Raw genomic sequence first — 20,737 nt, forward strand, 5'->3', positions numbered from 1 at the left:
CATAATATATGGCAAACATATGTCCATTGCAATCATGCAAGACATGTTAATCACCTGTAATATATAGAACCATAATCAGATAAGAGTATCAGTAACCACCCGATTTATGATAGATAAGTATAGAGCAAGGACCAAAAGAGTTGTACCTAAGGAATGAGTATGCAAGGAATAGAAACTCCTCTGTTTGTATGTATTTCTTTACGGTGCTTTACGTTCAAGTTTAAATCATTTATTCTCATGCACGTTAGCTACAGTATTGCAAATTATGTGAAGGCTCCTGATTTATGATAGTATTGCAACGTTTTTTTACACGGGGTATAAATTGTGTAACATTTTTTTATCTCATTAACATTAGAATGCCATTATTATTAACTTAAATGAACACTCAATCAATAAAGTGTGAAGGCCCTTGATTTTTGATAGTATTGCAAATTATGGAACAGTCCTTAACATGCATGCGAGGTTAGTGTACGTAAATTCACTCGAATGGAGGTTATAAACGAAATGACCGTTAGATGTATATTACAAGAATGAAATTGGGATAGTCGGATATAATGTTTGTTTTTCAAAATTTATCGTCTAAGCCTTCGTGGTCTTATAGTATAGATAATTTGTATGGATTGCCAGTGAGTATCAGCAGGACGGATCATTCTATTTATCATGCGTGCTGCACCAACCATTCTAGGCTTTCTATGCATTCAACCATTTGAAAGAAAAAAATATTTAGACACATTTACACCCACTGATTTGGAATATAGTATGCAAAGGCAAAAACGGTATCACTGAGGATTCAATAATTCACAACAACATCCTTGATTAATTAAACTGTAGCTGTTTGGTCTTGATTTGTTAGGGTCAACATAAATATACATCATTTTCAACCGAAGGAGAGACCGCATTAACCCATACGTGGTGAAACTCCAAATTTTCCTTTCTACACACTGTTATTATTTCCATTGCGCTTGCCACCATTTCGGTTAAAGATGATTCGTAGCTCGTTGGTGATACTCTAAACTTTTAATCTTCTAGGTCTACGTCGAATTTTTTTTTTTTCTTTTCCTTCGCGACTGGTTAAGTTCTCCTTTTAGCTAAGTTTTCCTTAATTTTTTTTTTTTTTTTTTTGTCTGTCTATTTATTAAGATAATTTTGGTAGAGTTTGTAATGATTTATTGATAATATTTTTTATGTTATAGAGTTATTGATATTGTATCATTCTGATTGTGTTTTCAGATTCAACAAGATGTATTGAAGGACCTCCATCATATGGATTGGCAAACAAAATATGCCATGCTAAGGAGGCTGAAAGGTGAAGCCAAGGAACCAGTGTTTGGTGAAAAAATAACTAGAAAATATACAAGGCCAGATCAACGAGCAAACAAAGTGAGGAAAGAAGTGAAAAGACAGCTTCGAGGTGTTAATCCAGGAGATGTACTTCCCCAAAAGTTGAGAAAAATGTTTTATGTAGCCGTTTTGGGCCTCAAGATGAAGAAGCCGGATGTATCCATGCCCGAATATTATGAAACCTCTCCTGATGTAAAGTCAATTCAGGCCGGTCTTTTTAGAAGCATAAGAATTGCCAACTGCCGCATAGGAGATAAGTTGAATAGTGACACTAAGAAAAAGCTGCGTGACATTTTGGATATAGAACATAAAGTAAAGAGAGATTTTAGGAAATATTTGGTGAGATGGCTAATAGAAAATCTATTAGAGTGCTGTGAGATGGCTCAGATCCCAGAATCGATCGAACAGGTTATTGATATCGTAACCTGGAATAACTTATAAGAATCTGTCAGATCTATAGTGACCATTGGTAACTTGTCATGCAACACAATACAGTTTTAGTTGCACATTAAGTTATTGGTTTTCCATTTTATTTTTTTCATTTGACTTTGTAATGACCATTTTAGATGAGCATATGAGGAGGAACCTAGAGGAACTGATCAAATCTGCATAAAAGCAGAGAGCACCAGGACTTGACACGCAAATATAAAGAATGCATTTGAACTCAGTCTAGTGAACTTTTCAACTTTCAATTTCTGCGACTAAATTGGCGACCAACACCATGTCTGCATACATAGAGACTGCCATATGAACAAATACAGATGAGTATCATGCAACTCATGCCTCAAAAGTTGCAGACCACTTGTGCCACCTATGTTGCAATCTATACTGAAGGGATCACATATTCATCTAATCATTCTCTGCTGGGAGATCAAGACTAACCATTAATGCAATTACATATAAACACACTAATGCTTCCATAACAGACTGATGAAATTGGATCTGGAGAAAAGATGATAACGTTCTCATTGTTCGAGTTACCGCATTGATTCTCTATCATCTTTGTCACTAAGAATGTGCACCCTTGCAACCAACAACATTACTTAAGCAACACTAACTTGAACAGAAGACATTCACCAAGAGTAGGAGAAAATACCAATTGACTCAAATCAGGAACCTATCTGAAAGTTTCTTATTTTCAGTCGCCACATTGTTTTCTTGCTCAAACTTAATCTATACTCCAAAAAAAATTGTAAAAATATAAAGTCGTTTTCCTTTACAAAATAAGAACAGAAACATTTTCGTAAAGACTGCAAGCATAAACAACACTATATATAACTGTAAAATCAAAGCATAAGAAGATCAGAAAGGGGTTATGTATTGATCTTCCAAACAAAGAGAGGGGATTGAATATTTTAGCTGCTTTAAAGAGGTTAAACCTTCAATGCGACTTGATCTTGCCATGAAATTTTTCTCTTACCAGGCCGATTCCCATTCATTACCTCCCTACAAACCAACACGTTTGCATCACTAGGATGTTGCTGTTGATGTTCTACTCTGCGTGAATAACTCCTCTTAGGTTTCTTCTCCATTCTCATAGGAGGTTCCAGATGATGACTGACATAATAATCCCCAATGTCATCTTCCCCATTCTGCAATTCAACAGAACAAATTAAAGAACAAAACTGTACAAACAATTTAAAGTATAGAGAAAGTTTTACTAATTACCGAAATCTGATTCAAATCCAATACTGGAGAAGGCTTGGGCATCCGGTAGGATTCCTTATGACTCACAGGAGCTTGTGATCGTCCTAGATCTCCGTCTATCCCAGGTGTGTTCGGAGACTGACTTCTCATTAAGAATTTGTACCTTCGCCTTAAGAAACTACAATCACAAAATAAGAAAACACAAGCATCATCAAGCAGTTCCGACAAGAAAACAGATAACAACACCAACATGATTCGATCTATTTTGTCCTCAGAAACCACAAACAAACAATGATTTTGTGTGCTGTTATTCCTGTTTTTTTTTTTTTTGCCCAGAAATTAAAATTAGAGTAACATAATTAGGAATTTAAGGAAAACACATACCGAACTTCAGCCAAAAGGGTTAGTTTCCTCTGCTTATCTTTATGCAATTTCTTCTTCATGGCATCAGTTTCCTGCACACAGAAGAATCACTTTTGATCTCAACAATAAAAAATAACCCTAAATCTAAAAGATCTAAGAGAAACCCATGAATAATTAATAGATTACCTTTTGCAATTCATTGAAATCCTGAACCAAACTTTGATGTTTATTAAACCTATTTCTTGATTCTTCGTCATAAGAAAAAGGGGATGAAGATGATTCAATAGAAACCCCTTTCATCTTCCTCTTCAACATCTCAAAATTAGATGAACAAAAGAAACAACAGAGATCTCGCAGAGGAGAAGAAAGAAAAAAAAAAGGAAAGATAAGAAGAAGAAAATAAATAATGATGTGGGGGGTGGGGGTTGAAAAAGAAGAAACTTTGAAGAGAGAAGAAAGAAAGAAAGTGATTTTTGGGAGGTTGCAGCAGAAGGGTATTTGTGATATATTATTATTAATAATGGGGTTACCTCCTCCTACTAATAGTAGTATCATATTCATAGGGTTTGGTTGGAAGACATTGGAAGATAACATCTTTCCTTGCTTTGCTTTCCTTTGTTTCTTGTTTTCTTTTTTTGTTTTTCTTTGTAACATAATAAATTTTGGTCCAGCTGGGGCCAATCGTCATTTCTATAGACAACACAAGAGAAGATTTATATCTGTTTGTGAATTGTGATGGCTGGTTTGGTTTTGGGTTTGATTGGGTGGACTTTGTCTGTCTGTGTATTTGTTTTCTAGAGAAGACTCTTCATCTTTTTGTTCTGTCATGAATGAGTTTGGTATTCCTATGCAAAGGCTGGTCTTACGGAAATACCCTTGTTCCTGATGCAATCATGAATCAGACTTATCCTTATGCATCTAACATTCAATGGCAACAAATACTCACTAACAATTTGACTACTTAATGTGGAAGAAAGAAATTTATCATTCATGGAAGGTAGAGACTGTTTCATTCTAGTGGTGGTGCGACTGTTACATGAGATTTATTGTTTGTATTGGATTCTCCTTTTATCTTATTACGAGTACTTTAATAAATACCACAAACTAGGGTACATGGAGGAGGGTATCTTGGTGAAAGGATACTTGGGTTGAGATGCTAAAAATGGGATAATTTTATTTTTTTACAGACTAAAGTTGTTAGTGAAGAGAAGGGAAAGGGAGGGTCTGTCTCTGTTGCTTGTCGTTGTGGATGATGATCGATCAATGGTGCCATTTCTTTTTCCTGTATAACTTGTTGCAGTTATGGCTCATGACTTTCATCATTATGCCTTTATTATTAAATTTAATTTCAAGTACAACAACGAGACTGGGAGAGAGAGATAGACGATATGAGTTGGCCTGGGGTCGGCTCGCCTCTATCTTGAATGCCTTTTGTTGTTTGATCAACTTTCTCTCTCGGTTGTTTATTATTCGGTCACAGCAAGATAATTCCCGAAAGGAAAAGGGTCATTTACAAATATGTCCCATTTTCTAAAGTTGTTTACAAAATAATCCCGTTTTTTTGATAACTTATAAAGTAGTCCCGTTACAAAGATTCCATCCAGTTACAAGTTAACTGGTGTTAACTGACATGTGGAAGATTTAGGGTGACCTAAGATGCCCAATGTACCCTTCAGTTAAACTTGTTTCCTCGTTTCTTCAGGAGATCTCATCGAAAAACTTTGTCTTGTTCACCTGTTATAAACCAGACAGAAGAACCATAAAATCGTAAAAACATAGCAAGGCAAGCTAATGACACTAATACTACCATTTATTGATAACATTGAATCAAAGATCCAATACTCAAAACATCCAAAAACAATATCTCTGGGAGGTAGCTAATATCCAAACAAAGTAAAAGATAAACTAAAACATAACCAAATAAACAGAGCAAATGCAGGAAGTTTCATAGGTCTCACTTGAAAGCAAACAAAAGACATCCTAACCAAAACTAGTTTCAAGTAAATCTTCAGTGAACACTACTGCTGAGTCGTAGCTTTTCTTGGCTTCTTCATTGCAGGCATAGAACCACCAGCACTTCCAGCTTGTGATGATGATTGGGATTGAAATGCCAGTCCGCCTTCTTCAGATGTAAACCTATTTCTCTTTGTATTAGAGCCAATTGCACCACCAGGACAAGTTGTCTTGTTGTGACCAGGCAGCTTGCATTTGCTGCAGCACCTGACTTTCTTCTCGGATAGGGTCTCATTATAGGCCTTCCTTCTGTTCTTCCTAGGCCGGCCCGGTTTCCTAATGAGCAATGGAGGAACAATAGTTGTTCTTGGCTGTATAAGAGAAGAACAAAGGAAGTTAATATTGCATAAAGAGATCAACAACCTAGTAAGTAATAGGTGTACAGTAATCCTCCCAATTAATAGACATAGCAAAAAAAACAAAGAATGAATGATAATACTAAAAATGATTACTTAGCCGCCGCAAAAATTAAACATCCTAAATATCTACACCATATATGTTACTGCAGGGTCTGGAATTCGGCTTCCAAACATTAAAATCCATTAAGTAGCTAGGTACAGGGTTCATACAAGAATTGAGAAGAATTGAGTTCAGATATTTCACAAAGTACTTTGAATTCATGTATCACAATTGTACTTTTAAGTAGATACACATAGATATTTAAGGTAAACCTAATAATGTAATATAAAAGGTTGTCTAAGTTCATAGTGCAAACATAAATCAGATCCAATTAAGGACAATTAAACATGAATAGTTCAGAGTTATAAAAAAACCTCATCCCAGTCCTCAGGCCCTTCCAATGGCACCATATCAGGGGAATAGGTGGTCCTGTAGTTATCCACTGAGTAGTATCTGGCACAATACCTATAAAAATGCACACAAGAAAAACAAACAGGTTTAACATTTCATATATTGGTAATAAAGAAAGAATCATAGATAAAACTACATGTGTTCTCCACACTTACTCAACCCAATTGGGCCTGATTTGCTGCAGAGCACAGACTGCGTGTTGACAGGGGAAACCCCTCAGCTGCCATTGCATGCAGCTGCAAGTATGTTTCTCAAGGTCAACAGTGAATATTGTATTATGTATGCTTGTGACTTCATAAAGCTTGCCAACAACCGCTCCTTCTACCTTATATTCCCCTGTTTTCTTAAACATCTTCTTCAATAATTTTTTGGCAGTAGGAACCAAATCGCCAGAATCCCATCCAACACAAGCATTTCTTCTCTTGTAAAACAGCCCCATCACCAGCTGTCCATACATCAAAACTAGCTTGCAGACAGGTTTCTCCCTAATGTTGGTTATCATGTTATTGAAACTTTCAGAAAAGTTGTTACTCAAGTGTTCACAAGCGCTCTTGTGGTCAAAAAAGGCCCTGCACCAGCTTTTAGGATCCTCGCCCATCAAATACTGACAAGCACTAACATTCTCTGACATCATACTATCCATGTGTGCCTAAAGTTGAAACATATTCAGTGTTACAAGAATTTTACTTTCTAAGAATAAAAAATGTCACTCATTTCATTTACGGACTAAAACAAACCTGAAAGTGTTTAGGCTTATAAGCTCTAGCAGCATTCCAGAATAGTGTGTGTAGTTTAGATCCCTTGTAGTGCATTTTGAAGTTTGCATACATGTGCCTGCCATGAATATAGAACACACTTTATGTATTTTGTAACAATAAAATGATCAGGTTGGAGGTTAGTTTGTAACCTGAAGCAGAACCTATGTGATGAAGTAGGGAACAACTTTTGGACAGCGTCTCTCAAACCCTTCTGTCTATCAGATATGAAGTTGATTGGCTCAACGGGATGATCAGCCAATCTATGCTTGAGATTATTCAAGAACAAGAACCAGTTCTCCGCACACTCGTTTATACAAACCATGATACCCAAAGGAACCAATCCATTCTGCCCATCAAGAGCAGTGGCAGATAGTAGACAGCCACCATACTTTCCCTTCAGGTGACAACCATCCAGCCCAACCACATTTCTACAACCATTTATAAAACCCCTCATTGGGGCATCAAAAGATATGGTCACAGATTCAAAGCGATTGTCTCTGCACGAAGAAACAAGGAAAGTTTTAAAACTAGAACTCAAACTAATCAATTTTACGAACAATTAAAGAAATAATATTACCTTCCGTAAGTGAAAGTAGCAATTGATCCGGGATTAGTCCTTTTGATCATTTCACACAGACTTGGTATGAGTCTAAAACTCTCATCAAAGCTTCCGTTTATCCTCTCCAACACATTGTTTCTAGCCTTCCATGCAACGTGATACGGGATCAAGGTGTTGTGGCTTGTCCAAAACTCGGCAGCAATCTCAGAAGGTTTAGGTACATTCTTTCCATGTGACTCCCTTACCTTGTTGATCACATGTTGAGCTACAAATTCTGGATTTGCACATGAATTCCTCCCATAAGGATCCCCAATACAAGTGTGGTGCAAGTGGAAATCTCTTATGCTCCAAGTCGCCTCACCAGGGATCCTCCTTGAAGATATATACCACGGACATAGAATGGGCTCTCCAAAGCCTTTACACACAGCCTTGATTCTAATATTATCACTCTTACTAAACCTGCATTCTGTCCTAGTAGATACACAGTATTTTCTGAGATGTTTCTTAAAAGCGGTCTTGTCTGGAAATTCCATCCCCTCATCAATTCTGTCATCAACTACAACTTGTATTTCATTTTCTGGTTCAGGGAATAACTCATTATCCACTGAATCAGCAGCAACAAGGAAATCTTCAAAATCACTGTCATCAAACCAATGTTGCCCATTATCAACCACTCTAACTTCATGATTAGGTAATGGCCTACCAACCATTTCAGGACCATAATCATCTTCCGATCCATTAGCAATTTCCTTCCCTTTACCCTTTTCAATCTCAAAATCAATCAGTGGTTCCTTAACTTCTTTGACAACTGCAAGTCATGACAATCAACAAGGAAAAAGTAATTAACACATCGGGTATCATTATATCATTATAAAAACCAATTTTAAAAGAGAAACCAACACTACCTTCAACTTCATCATCCGTCTCCAACAACTGGTCATAATGATCATCTACATGTTCAGAGGCATATACAAATACACATTAATATCAAATTGTAAACATAACATAATCGATGAATTCTAAAATTTCAAAATATGAACATTACCTTCATCGTCTTCCTCACTATCCTTACCAGCACTGCTTTTCATACTAAAATTGTGTAAAAACTCCTTCCAATCTGCATCATCTTCACCCTCACTGTATATGAGTGGTTGGCTCCATGGTTGGTCTTCCGGGTGACAATCATCTGCATTAACATTTTGAAGGTGCAACACTGATTCCTTAGTCGCATTGACAGCTTCTTCAACAACATGTACTTTATCCGCGGCTGATTTCCAGAATTCAGTACCTAGTGAATCATCATCTAGATTCACAATGCCCTGACTGCTAGCCTGTGTCGACTCCTCAACATGGTTCTCAAAATCCAGAACCATCTTAGCTAAATTAACACCAACTGTCTTTTTAGCTTTTTCAATCAGCCTTGGGCTTTTCCTGGGAGATAAAGTTTCCCTTGGCCCTTTCTGAGGTGTTGAATCCCTGTTGCATAACAAAAGAGCATTATCACTACAAGATATTCATCATATGCTGGAAAAAAAAACATTATCACCAACATACATCATACTATCACACTTGCAGAAAAACAATCAAACTGTAAGCAATAAAAAGGATTACCGTTTACGCCATAACTTTTGTATCATCCTAAGTTAGGATTGAGAAATTAGCCAAAGCAAGAAATAGGAAAACGAAATATGAGGATGACCTTCATACATGAGAACACGATCACATGGTCAAAACAGAAACATCCATATCAAACTGCACCCAACTAATGCACTCCTAAGAATTTCATGACACTGATGATTGGTGAGAAAATAATAAATAAGTGAATGAACAGCAAAATGGTGCTACCGATCAGCTAAGGACAAGGACAGACGAAGCACACCAAAGATGCACAACAAAATATGATCCTCGTCGCTAACAACAATCAGCTAAAGCATGGTTTAGCACAAGAAAATATGATCCCCGTCTCAATAGGTGCTACCGATCAGCTAACAGAAAATATCATCTTTACTGACATATTATGACCAAAGAGATAAATTACCTCTGATTTGCATGGGCGTGTTTCCTCCAACTATTTGTAACCAAATGTCCAGGTTCCATTTTACTACAAGAGAACAACAACAAAAAAAAGTCACCAACATTCAAAATATGTTATCATAGATATGCATAAGAGATATTTGTAGACACGAAAAGTATAGAGCAATTCACAAATACAAGGAATTAAGACAATTTCATAAGCAAGGCATATGCTACGTGACACGATTCCATTAATTAAACAACAGTAGTTGCATAGAGATCAACGGAACCCCATTATTAAGCATGACGCGACATACCAATACCACCAAAAATAAACATCTTTACATTATCAAAAACTAAAGTGTAATGCTATAGAAAAAGAAATGTTATCTCAGAAACACCCGTAAATCAAGAGACGATACCCATAAGAAAAGGAAGATTTGATTTCAGGAACTCATTAATCCAGAACAAAATCCCTTCCACTGTAACCACACAGTATGAGAATATAATTACTTCTTAATCAAAATCATTTGTTTGAACCTTTTCGAAACTAAGACATTGTTAAAAACTATTTTCGATGAAAGTACCAAAATCACAGCAGACATAAAATAAGCAGGCTATGTACATGGCACTCAAAAGTTCTACCAAAATTTTAGTGTCAAGAGAAAAACTAACAGTACGAGGAAAAATTCAATTTCAGGAACCCATTAATCTAAAAACAAAATTCAATCGACTCAGAGAATATAAAAAATCTAAATGTAATTGGAAAATAAAACCATTTAACCCAATAACCTGAATTGATCGATTAAAAAAAAACCTAATTTTAAATCAAGCAAAAGAAACAGCCAAATAAGAACAAATATTGAACATCTATAGATGGAAAACAAATAAACATGGTTACTGTTAGAAGAATTATACCTCTTACAGGTTGCAGCAGTTTTCTTATTCATTAATTCTTCATCAACCATTATCTTCTTCCCCATTTCTTCCAAAACAGAAATTACTCGCTAGAAATTACTTAAGTTTTCACCAGAAGCTATACTCTATCAACTGGTTAAAGGATAGCAAAAAAACTTATATCCTTGGTTCTTTATATACAACTGATAGAGTAACAAAATCCGAGAAAAACCTAACGAATTTCCGGCGGGAAATATCGTGATAAGGATAGATATTGAAAAAGATTTGGGATATAACCTAAATTTACGCCTGAAATCTTCTGTAATCACTTATCACTCTCCCTTCTCCCACCATCTACTCTAAACCCTGATTCCATCGCCAAATCCTAATAAGTTCTATCCTTCCGGAAAAAAAATCCATTGAAGGGTACATGCGTCTTTTTCACTAATAATATCTTTACATCTGTTCGACCAGCTGTACAAGTTGACTACACCCTTCCTTGATCCCACTATGTAACTGAGTTGTGCCGTTATCTATTGACGGTGAGGCAAATCCCAAAATTTTTAATGTAACGGGTCATGTATTTAAGTCGGCCTATTATTTTGGGATACAAATGACTAATTCCCAAAGGAAAATGAGTAATCCCTCTAGGGGGTCAATGTCATGCAAGAGAGCGGTGTTTCTGTGATTTTTTAACGTGGCTAATTTGCCTGTGGCCGTTATGGGCAACCGTGAAAGAATTAGGGGCGCCATACGTGTAAGATAAAATCGGGTCATCCAAATTTAAATTCAAGTTATTCCTTATCTACGATTTTTCTAAATGACAAATATACCCTCAACAATCGGTAGTTTATTTGGTCTGCCTCGTTTTTTCCATGAAACCTATAATCCGGTATATTGGTGTAATAATCAGTAGCTAATCTTATAATTGTTAGACCACATGTACACAATCGATGGCTAATCTCATATTCGGTAGTGTCGGTGTGGTCAATCGGGTGTAATATCATACTATATTTCCCGATTATGAAGTTGCCCCAAAATTGAAATTGGAAAAAAACTCAAGTTTTCGAATTTCGGAACTTAAATAATCGGTAGAATAGGAGTTAACTTTTCTCCCGATTACGAAGTTGCTCCAAAAATGAAACCGGAAAGAAACTCAAGTTTTCGAATTTGGGAACTTAAATAATCGATAGACTGCGAAGGTCATCAAAACTACCGATGATAAACCCCACGTAAGTCGGTAGTCAATGAGAAAATGTTGTGTCCGATTATAAGTGTTTTTTTGTACAGAAAAACTGTGAAATGAAACCACCATATTCGGTAGTAAACTTTCCTAGTTCTACTTTGGTAGTTAAGGTAGATAATGTTACTACCGATTCTGAACATATCGGGGCAATTTTTGAAAATTTACCAGAATCGGTAGATAAGTTTGATATTTATCCTCCGATTATTGGCAAAAAAAAATCTGTAATCTCAGATGAGAAGGTTATAAACTTAACACAAAGTACATTCATAATACATAAACTTAAGAACATATAATCCAAAATACTAAACAAGTATTTAAACCACCATAATCCAAAAGAAAGTGTTAAAACTACATAATCCATAACCTCGCACAACACATTAAGACATATTTCCTAGTTTTCTTTCTAGTATTATCCGCCAAAGTTTTGGAACGCTTAGCACGACTCGCACGACCAGCGTTATCACCAGCATCACCTTCATCTCCCTCAGTATTTCCTTCGGCAAGAGAGCTTGAAGAAGCCTGAGATCTTTTGTTCGTCTTTGATGTTTTCTTCTTGGGCTGGTTCTTCGCCACTTTATCCCCATACTCCGCTGCATAATCTGCATTATCAACATTTTCAATCATCTCTCTGTGATTTTTTATCTTCTCAATTAGCACAGGAGTCCCTGTCGTTATGCAATCGGTGCACCATTTGGAGAAAGTCTTGAACCTATTCACATGTTTTTTTAATTTACATAACATCAAATGGAGTTTACCTAAAAAAAATTAGTCTTAATAAAGGGAAAAGATATAATAATACGCACCAATCGATCATAGCCTGGTGTTTTTTGTATGATGATACACTTGTAAACGGAAGCCGCTGAGGTCGTCTTTGCTTTAATCTCACGGATTACACGAAAATGTGAATGTTCCCGGTACCACTCCAAATAGTCTATAGCATGTTCATCACCACGGTTGACAAGTCTCCTAGTGTTCACCATGAAGTCCATCCTCTTATCCCAATACTCAGAAACAGTAGGTGAACTAGAGTAAACAACCTTGATGTTGTCCTGGTTAGACTCGCTATGCTCCACGTCCAACTTGAACTTGTCGTGTATGTGGTGCCATGGTACTGTTTGGCAATCACCATGTTGTCGCATCATCATTGAGCCATTGTACATCACATAACATGTGTGGTGCCACAACGGTCCATAATAGCGACACAACTCGGAGCGACCCGATATATGTCCACTATCCCGGTCTTCCTTGTATGGACCAAAACATACATCTGAGGCCTTCATGGTGTCTAGTTTCTCCCTCAGGCTAACCAAATGTTGCTCCTTTGTCCTTGAAAGGTTGTCATTGAACTTGTACTTTATTCCTCTCGGTGTACCTTTCTCCCACTCGGGGTTCTCTGCTGCCAATTTCAGACCAGGGTAGTGGTCATAGATCCATGTCTACATAGATGTCGAACCAGGTATTAGAAATTGATTCTTACATTAGATGAACAAAAAAACGCATTGATCAATGGATTAATAGAGTTGAGAAAATACCTGGAATAGACTCATGTTCCCCGTAATTTGGCTAGTCTTAAGCCTCGACGCCTTTCTCAACTCTGTCATCAAGAATGCAAGGCATGTCGTCCCCCAAGAGTATTCCGCGACCTTATGGAGAGGATCCAATAGTTGTAGAAGGTTGGCGTCTACTCGGTTTCCACTAGTATTGAGGAATATAACACATCCCAATACACACAACAGATAGGCGGTGGACGCATACCCCACTTCGGCATCACTTAACGGTCTTTACTCTTCTTTATCCTTTGTGCCTTTGAACATCTTCACCAACTGAGTCATGCTGAACTTCCTAGTCTTGTAGCTAAAGCACATGTTGAACTCAATGTCCGTTGTTGCTTTATCCTAACCAAGACACTTCTGATAGAGTTCATCAAGTTTTTCCCAACTTAACTGCTTTGTGTAGTTAATCCTGACTGCTTCACCATGGTTATCGAGATTAAGAATTCGCCTCACATCATCCGGAGTAATCATCATCTCCCCAAACAACATTTGAAAATTTTCTGTTTCGGGATACATTCTCTCCACAAAAGCCGATATTTCTACCCGATCATGGTCCAACATTGAATTCTCGGCGGTAACAGATAACCCCGAGTTGGCTATGAGTGTCTTTAACCTTTCATATTCACCATATAAAGGCCATTTTTCATCAAAGTGGGGGTGGCTGTGGGTTTGAGTATACGAATCGCATCGGAATGATACTATTAAACACACAACACATTACAAAATCAATAGATTATTATTACGAATAAAACGACAATATGTTAGTAAATAAGAATATAATTATTACCTCGGTTTCGTATATTTCTCTGTCTCATGAGTCTTTACAGCCAAATAACAATACTCCTCCATCTCTAAGCATCCCCAGGATTTCTTATTCAAAATCCATCTTCTTCAACTCAATGGGGACAAGGTGGGAAGCATTCTTCGCGATTGGCTTCCTTGTAGCTCCTCCTTCTCCTTGTGTACCAGTTGGTTGTCCTTCTTGTAATTAATTTCTGGAGCGCTTGTTTCCACTTCTTCTTGAGTTATTTCTGGAGCGCTTGGTTGTACTTCTTCTTGAGTTCCTTGTGGAGCGCTTGGTTCTACTACTTCTCGAGTACCATCATTGCTAGAATTTCCTTTTTGACTAATTTCTCTTTATCTCCGTGCACTAGCGCTTAGTTTCTTTCCCCCTCTTTGACCCTAAGCAATACAATTTGTTCGTAAGAATTGCACTGCAAACCACAAAATCGGAAGTCACAAATAAAATATAAAATTTTGATTGTCCACAATCGGAAGCACGGGTTAATATTTTGCTTATGATTACCACTAATCGGGAGTAAGGTCATAGTTTTATCTTCCGATTATGCATCAATTTGGATCCAGAAGTTGATAATGTTCTGAGACATATATAATCGGAACAAAAGAATTTAACATATCCATCGATTTCACATAATCGAAAGTAAATAAGTAACCTTACTTACGATTACAACGTACCCCCAAAATTGGATTTTGCAAAAATCACAAATTCTGTAAATTTTACAACTTGCATAATTGGTTGTTATTTGAATTCGTGTAACCAACGATTATGGAAATCGGTAGTCAAATACCATATATAATATCTCCCGATTCTACCGATATATGTGTCCCTACATGTTCTTATCCTCTGTTATAATCGGGAGGCAAAATAAAAAATAACTACCGATTAAGTCCATCTTGGGTTCAGTGGCAAACAACGATATATAATCGGGAGTAACCCATAAAATTTAACTCCCGATTCTGGTCGTTGTAACTGAAAACCCTAGAAATTGGCCACAATCGGTAGTTAAATTGAAGATCAAAACTACCGATTCTGGGAAATAACCAAAAACTCTAGAACTAATTTTCATAGGTTCGTCAAATTGAAGCAATATAAACCCATAAAATGATAGAAACTTACCTAATTGGGGAAACTGGCTGGATAGTTTGATTATCAGAAGAACCACCACCACCTACATCAGCGACGTCATCCTCTTCATGTTCTTCGTGCTCGTCGTCTTCGTCGTGTTCATCCTCGTTTGCAGCAGTTACAATTGCTTTGTTCTTTAATTTTTCTCGATCTCTCGTGGGTTCATTCGTATCAGTCATCGTTTTATGGAAGAATCGACGATGTTTTTGATTCGGAGATGAACGACGACGATGAATGAAGTTTGAATAGGGGGAATAGTGTTTTTAGTCTTCACAATCGGAAGGGAAGAAGAATAGGAGAATAAGAGTTGAAAACGAAAGAAAGAAAATGAAATGATTCCTAGGTTTTGGTTGGTTTTAGTTGCCTAAAGGTTAGGTCGGCAATTATACAATCGGTAGGCATATGATATTCATTTGCTACCGATTATAGACGGTTGCCCTGATTCAGTTTTTTCCAAAACCGATAAAATGTGGGTTTTCTACTTTAACAATTGGTAGGTTAATAAGGTAACGTAACCTCCGATTATTAAATTGCCTCAAAATTTCTTTTTGCTAAAATCTCAAAAAAAAATCGAATTTGGGAACTGCCATAATCGGTAGTTTATAAAGTTATTTATGAACTTCACTTATCTACCGATTACTAACGGCCACAAGATTGATAATACTAGTAATCAATAGATAATATCGCTTTATTAAATACTGATTGTTCAAGGGCACTTAGGTAATCTACGCAAACTTGGACATCCCATAACCTTGTCTATGGGTTGGGAATAAAATAGTTGCCCCTAATTCTTTCAGGGTCGCCCCTAATGACGCCATGCTAATTTGGGGCCTCGGCCAATTATTTCGGGCTTATCAAATTGCTCTCCCACCTCTACCATGGGTATGGGGTGTCAAATTTTCCAAAAGTCTAATTTACTCACAAATTAATTCCTAAAACTAACCTATATAGATACTAATATTTACTATATTTTTAGTAAAATCCTAAAACATAAAATCCTAGATCAAAAAAACTTTTTATATTCATCATAATCTTTTCTCAAAACCCTAATCAATTTTTTTTGATCCTCTTCTCCAACGATCTTCGATCCAACCAAGAAAAAGGTAAATTTCTATCAACTCGTTCTAGTATTAGCATTTCTTCATTGATTTATATGTTTAAATTTCGATTTTTGAAAATCAAAATCTTTGATCTACCCAGAATTGGTTTATGTTGACATATCGCATAAACCGATTCTAGGTTCTGTTCTCCATCCATGAAGATTATGCAGAGTAATCAGTTTATATGATGATTAATTTATACTGATTCTGGGCCCTGAATCGGAATATGAAAATACATCACCAGAATCGGTTGATACGTATGGTCCCTTTACTTTGGTAGCTATTATTATAGAGGCGGAATTCAAGATAATAATAGACGAAAAAACTTAGAAAACAGATCAAAAGTAGTAATTCGAAGAAAAATATCTTCTCTAGATTATGAACAAGAAAACGATTACAATTCTCTCTTTGTTACGCTTACAATCTTCTAAACAGTGGAACAACCTTAAACTGTTTACTAGGTTTTTTGTATCTAGTATATGTGTCCTTAGCTATTAGCCAAAGCCCTCTATTTATATCCTTCATCGTACTCAGCCGACCAAGGATTTTTATTAGGAATCTATTTCCTAAACTAAGAGTATTGCCTAAAACAAAACTATTCCCTAACTAGGAATTATGCCTACACAAGGATTCCTGCCTAGAATAGGATTCTTCCCTCAAATTAGCTTGAGGTTAACTAAGTTCCCTAAAGGAGTAAAGATACACCTGTATCATGGGTCCCCCTTTTAAGAACTTGAACTCCGGTGAGAGTTAAAAATGAAGGTTAGGGAACTCGAGAGTCCCTTTTTCTTTGTTAAACCAGTTGGCCTTGCTAGGAATTTGACCTTTACACCCAATTAGAAAAGCTTCTTTTTCTCCTTGTCAGGTTTTAGTCACTCTTCGCTCCAATATGCAGTCTTCCTTGAGGGGTTCCTCTCTATCAAACCATGAGTCTTATACCCGTGGTAAGATCATAGTGTCGTCTCCGTCATCATCAAGTAATGGTGGTTCAAACAACTTCAATTATTTGGCATTTATAACCGAGTATATTCCTAGATAAGGTGGCAGATCCAGACGAAAGGCATTGTCACCAATCTGATCGAGAATACGAAATGGTCCATACCTCAATGGCTTCAACTTATTACCTTCCCTCTTCAGTCGTTCCTTACCTAATTTTAACCATACCAAGTCACCTACACCAAAATTACAAGTCACAAGATGCTTGTCATGCTTTGCTTTGTTTTTGGGTTGTGACTTCTTTAATTGTGCTTCAACAGTCGCGTGAATTTGAGATATCTTGTCCAAGAACTTTTGTGCCTATTTCGTTCACTTCCTTCCTTACCCCCCATTGAGGTGTCACTAGAAAATACTAGATCGAACGGTCTAGGTGGTAAGTAACCGTAGCATGTCTCGAAAGGAGACTTTCCCGAAGAACTGTGAACTGCTCAATTGAAATCAAACTGTATATATAGTAGACTCTCATCCCAAGTTTTAGGATACTTAGAATTATATCTCCTTAACATGTGAACCATAGTCCTGTTAACCACTTATGTTTGTCCGTCTGTTTGTGGATGAAAAGCTGTACTCTTCTTTAATCTAGTGTCCATCATCTTCCATAAGGAATCCCAAAAATGACTAAGGAATCGACTATCCCTATCAGAAATAATCAAAGTAGGTAATCCAAAATGCTTCCGCACATGCTCAAAGAAGAGCTTTGCTGCACCGGCTCCCGTTACCGTCTTTGTACATGGAATTAATGCGATCATCTTGCTGAATCGGTCGACCACAACGAACAAGTAATCATAACCAGACTTGGTTTTTGGTAACCCACCAAGAAAATTCATAGAAATACTCTCCCAAGGTCTTGATGATACTGGTAATGGTAGATATAACCCATGTTTCCTGTTGGAAGGCTTAGAAGTGCTACACAACTTACACCCTCAAACTAACTGATAGACACATTTATGTGTCTAATTTGTCTCAATTGTATGTATTGTTAGTGCTTGATTTTGTATTTATTTTGTTATTTTATGTCTTTGTAGGTATTTTTAAAGAAATAAGCTTTTGCGGCAAAATTGGCTCGAAAAGCGGTGTTTTACACCCCAGGATAAAGTATTAAAGGCACCCCAGAAATGCACCGGAAACGTCCCAGAAATGTCCCGAAGGAACCCAGAAAAATTATTATTTCCACCCAAGAATTACTATTTCAGCCCAAATTGCTAAAGGGACACCCGTACAGTATTAGGGGGAGGTCATCTTCTTTATTTGAAAAATCAAAATTGGCGGGAAAAGCTTCCTTTCAACTGGCAGAATTTTCGATCCAATTTTGAAGGTGTTTTAGGGTGATTAAATGGCTGAAACTTGGTGAGATTGTTCCTAGGATATATATAAACCTATTGCAAGCGTTCTGGTCGATCGAATTTGGCTAGAATCGGCTAAACAAGTCATCATCAGAGAACAGGGCAGTCACGGGTTTGAGAGGATTTTTGAGGGATTCGGACGTGTTATGATGATGCATGGAGGACTCTAGCATACTTTTGGACCGTTTAGAAGACAATTAAGTTGATTTTTCAGCTGCAGACGCGTGATCAAACAAAACAGGGAAGAAAATATTTTTAGAATATTTTTCTTTAAACCGAATAATGAAGGATTATATGGAGAAATTATGAGGAGATATTTGGTCGCTGTCGGGTATAAATAGGCTCTTTGGGTCTACTAGAGAGGTGTTGAGAGTTGGGAGGAGAAGAGAGGAATAATCAGCAATTCTCTCTGCTGCTGCTGCTGTTCGTGATGAAGATGAAGAAATGAAGAACACACTTCCGAAGACAGTCTATTGACAGTCGTAGTGTGGGTCTTAAAACGCGTCAACGACAGTTTATCTTTTTCTCGTTCCTTTTGTAACGGTGAACAGTGCCTTTGCAACAGTTATTTCTGTTGCAATTTTTCTGTTCACTTGTTTTACTCCCTTTAATCAACTTTTGAGCTTTATACATGTATTCTAAGATTATGATTAATATGAGGAGCTAAACCCCAACACTTGGGTGATGGAGGAAGCCTTATTTCACACTTGGGTAATTATATTTAATTCTTCTCATGACTTTTGCACTAATTTTAATTGAAATTATGATTTGAAAAAATTAGTTGTCATTTGATTTGATGCGGCATGCTTAGCTTAGATGATTTGATGTCTCGTGCATAACATTTACATCTAATATTTGGAGAATTTATCTTGGCAAAAATAAGAGTCAATATATTTTATATATTTATTGAGCTATAATTGTTAAAAGAATCATTATTTGAACCTTAAGAAAAGAATTCGGCGGAATCCTAAACCCCAGTACCTCTTGCACCATTGTTAATATTTTTGTGTATATATTTTATTAAATCTAAAAATATATTTCCTTCACAAGTCTTAGAGTTCGAACCATCCTTACCACTCATTACTACAACTACATTAAATCTATAATCATTTTGGCGCCGCCGACGCGGATTTGTGCTTAGGTAGCATTTTTAGATTTTTTTATTATTTTTTGTTCTTCTTTACGTTTTTGGGTTTTTGTCTTTTCCTTTCAGATTTTGGAAGTTGGAGCGGAAGAAAATTTTGCCAAAGTTTTTGGTGAATACTTAAAGACTTGGAGGAAAAGGCAAAGCGAAAGGAGCGAAATAAGAAGATTTTATTTTATTTTATAAAAAAGAGAGAAAAAAAAACAGAGAGACATTGTTATTATTATTTATTTATTTTAATTTTTAGACTTCCCTTTTTCTTTTTGGACTTTAATTTGAACATTGGACATTTTTTTTAAAACCCTACGGAAGGGTTATAAATAAAAAAATAATAAATACAAACTGTTTGCAGGGAAGGACGACAATTACTATATCGTCTCGGCCCCTCGGGTTCGCACACTGACACCGGAGTCAGTGGCCCGAGTCGACTTCAACGGTTCTTCGCCCGTCTGGTACGGGAGGTAAAATTCTAATCACCCGTGAATCTCCAGCAAGCGGGTTTACTGTTTTCCTTAAGGTGAATATATGCTGAGGACTTGAATATGGACTGTTTTTAAATTCCTAGTAAAGGGAAAGAACTGGCCATATAAGATAAGGTTTCGGATTTCATCACCGCTCCCTTCTTGCGCGCCTTAGGAAAATGAAACCAAACGCGAAACTAAGCCTAAAATTTTGACTAGAAAGATACCTATAGGGTAACGAGCTTAATAGGAAACTCGTTCGAAAAATATTGGTTGCTCTTTAAGCACACTCCAAAGTTCATGATGGTTTCTGTGAGTTGAATGCGTGACTGCGCCGCCTTCTAATGCGGTGAGGCCTTGGGTATCAAAGCTCTACTAAGCTTCCCTCGCCTCGATTCAACTTACTTTGACTCGGATTGATTCCAGAGGGGTTTGCTCAAATTGCAACGAATTCCCTTTCGGAAGATAGAAGCTGGTCTAGAAACAATCTAAGTGGAGCCATCATGCTTTTTGTTTGCTAGAATTTATAGGTTTGATTTGGTTGAGTCAGCCTTGTTTGTGATTGT

At 36.8% G+C, this 20,737-nt stretch overlaps 2 protein-coding genes and 1 long non-coding RNA gene across 3 annotated transcripts; all 3 read right to left on the minus strand.

The window, feature by feature from the left end:
- Positions 1 to 2,424: 2,424 nt before the first annotated feature.
- Positions 2,425 to 4,292, minus strand: LOC113320109. Its single transcript, XM_026568048.1, has 4 exons — positions 3,538 to 4,292; positions 3,373 to 3,443; positions 3,010 to 3,166; positions 2,425 to 2,933 (listed from the first exon to the last, which is right to left on the minus strand). Exons 1-4 carry the CDS (start codon positions 4,003 to 4,005, stop codon positions 2,715 to 2,717), a joined length of 915 nt encoding a protein of 304 aa, XP_026423833.1. The 5' UTR covers positions 4,006 to 4,292; the 3' UTR covers positions 2,425 to 2,714.
- Positions 4,293 to 6,518: 2,226 nt separating this feature from the next.
- On the minus strand, positions 6,519 to 8,201 carry LOC113325054. The gene is made up of 5 exons (XM_026573293.1): positions 7,510 to 8,201; positions 7,094 to 7,429; positions 6,912 to 7,008; positions 6,794 to 6,823; positions 6,519 to 6,659 (listed from the first exon to the last, which is right to left on the minus strand). The coding sequence occupies exons 1-5, from the start codon at positions 8,199 to 8,201 to the stop codon at positions 6,519 to 6,521; spliced, it is 1,296 nt and encodes a 431-aa protein (XP_026429078.1).
- Positions 8,202 to 8,237: 36 nt separating this feature from the next.
- Positions 8,238 to 8,637, minus strand: LOC113322316. Its single transcript, XR_003347105.1, has 3 exons — positions 8,537 to 8,637; positions 8,397 to 8,441; positions 8,238 to 8,299 (listed from the first exon to the last, which is right to left on the minus strand). It is a non-coding gene; the product is annotated as an uncharacterized LOC113322316 (long non-coding RNA).
- Between the last annotated feature and the right edge of the window lie 12,100 nt (positions 8,638 to 20,737).

This window comes from Papaver somniferum, chromosome 11, assembly GCF_003573695.1.
Source record: "Papaver somniferum cultivar HN1 chromosome 11, ASM357369v1, whole genome shotgun sequence".
In the NCBI taxonomy this organism is placed as follows: Eukaryota; Viridiplantae; Streptophyta; class Magnoliopsida; order Ranunculales; family Papaveraceae; genus Papaver; species Papaver somniferum.

Excerpts from the sequence above, each read along its gene's own strand:
- LOC113325054 (XM_026573293.1), bottom strand. The coding sequence starts at position 8,201 with ATGGTTGGTAGGCCATTACCTAATCATGAAGTTAGAGTGGTTGATAAT. Across the intron at positions 7,009-7,093 it reads TTCCCTACTTCATCACATAG|GCACATGTATGCAAACTTCA; the intron begins GTTCTGCTTCAG and ends TATTCATGGCAG. Across the intron at positions 6,824-6,911 it reads ATAAGCCTAAACACTTTCAG|GCACACATGGATAGTATGAT; the intron begins GTTTGTTTTAGT and ends TTTCAACTTTAG.
- LOC113320109 (XM_026568048.1), bottom strand. The coding sequence starts at position 4,005 with ATGTTACAAAGAAAAACAAAAAAAGAAAACAAGAAACAAAGGAAAGCA. Across the intron at positions 3,444-3,537 it reads ATTTCAATGAATTGCAAAAG|GAAACTGATGCCATGAAGAA; the intron begins GTAATCTATTAA and ends TTCTGTGTGCAG. Across the intron at positions 2,934-3,009 it reads TGGATTTGAATCAGATTTCG|AATGGGGAAGATGACATTGG; the intron begins GTAATTAGTAAA and ends GTTGAATTGCAG.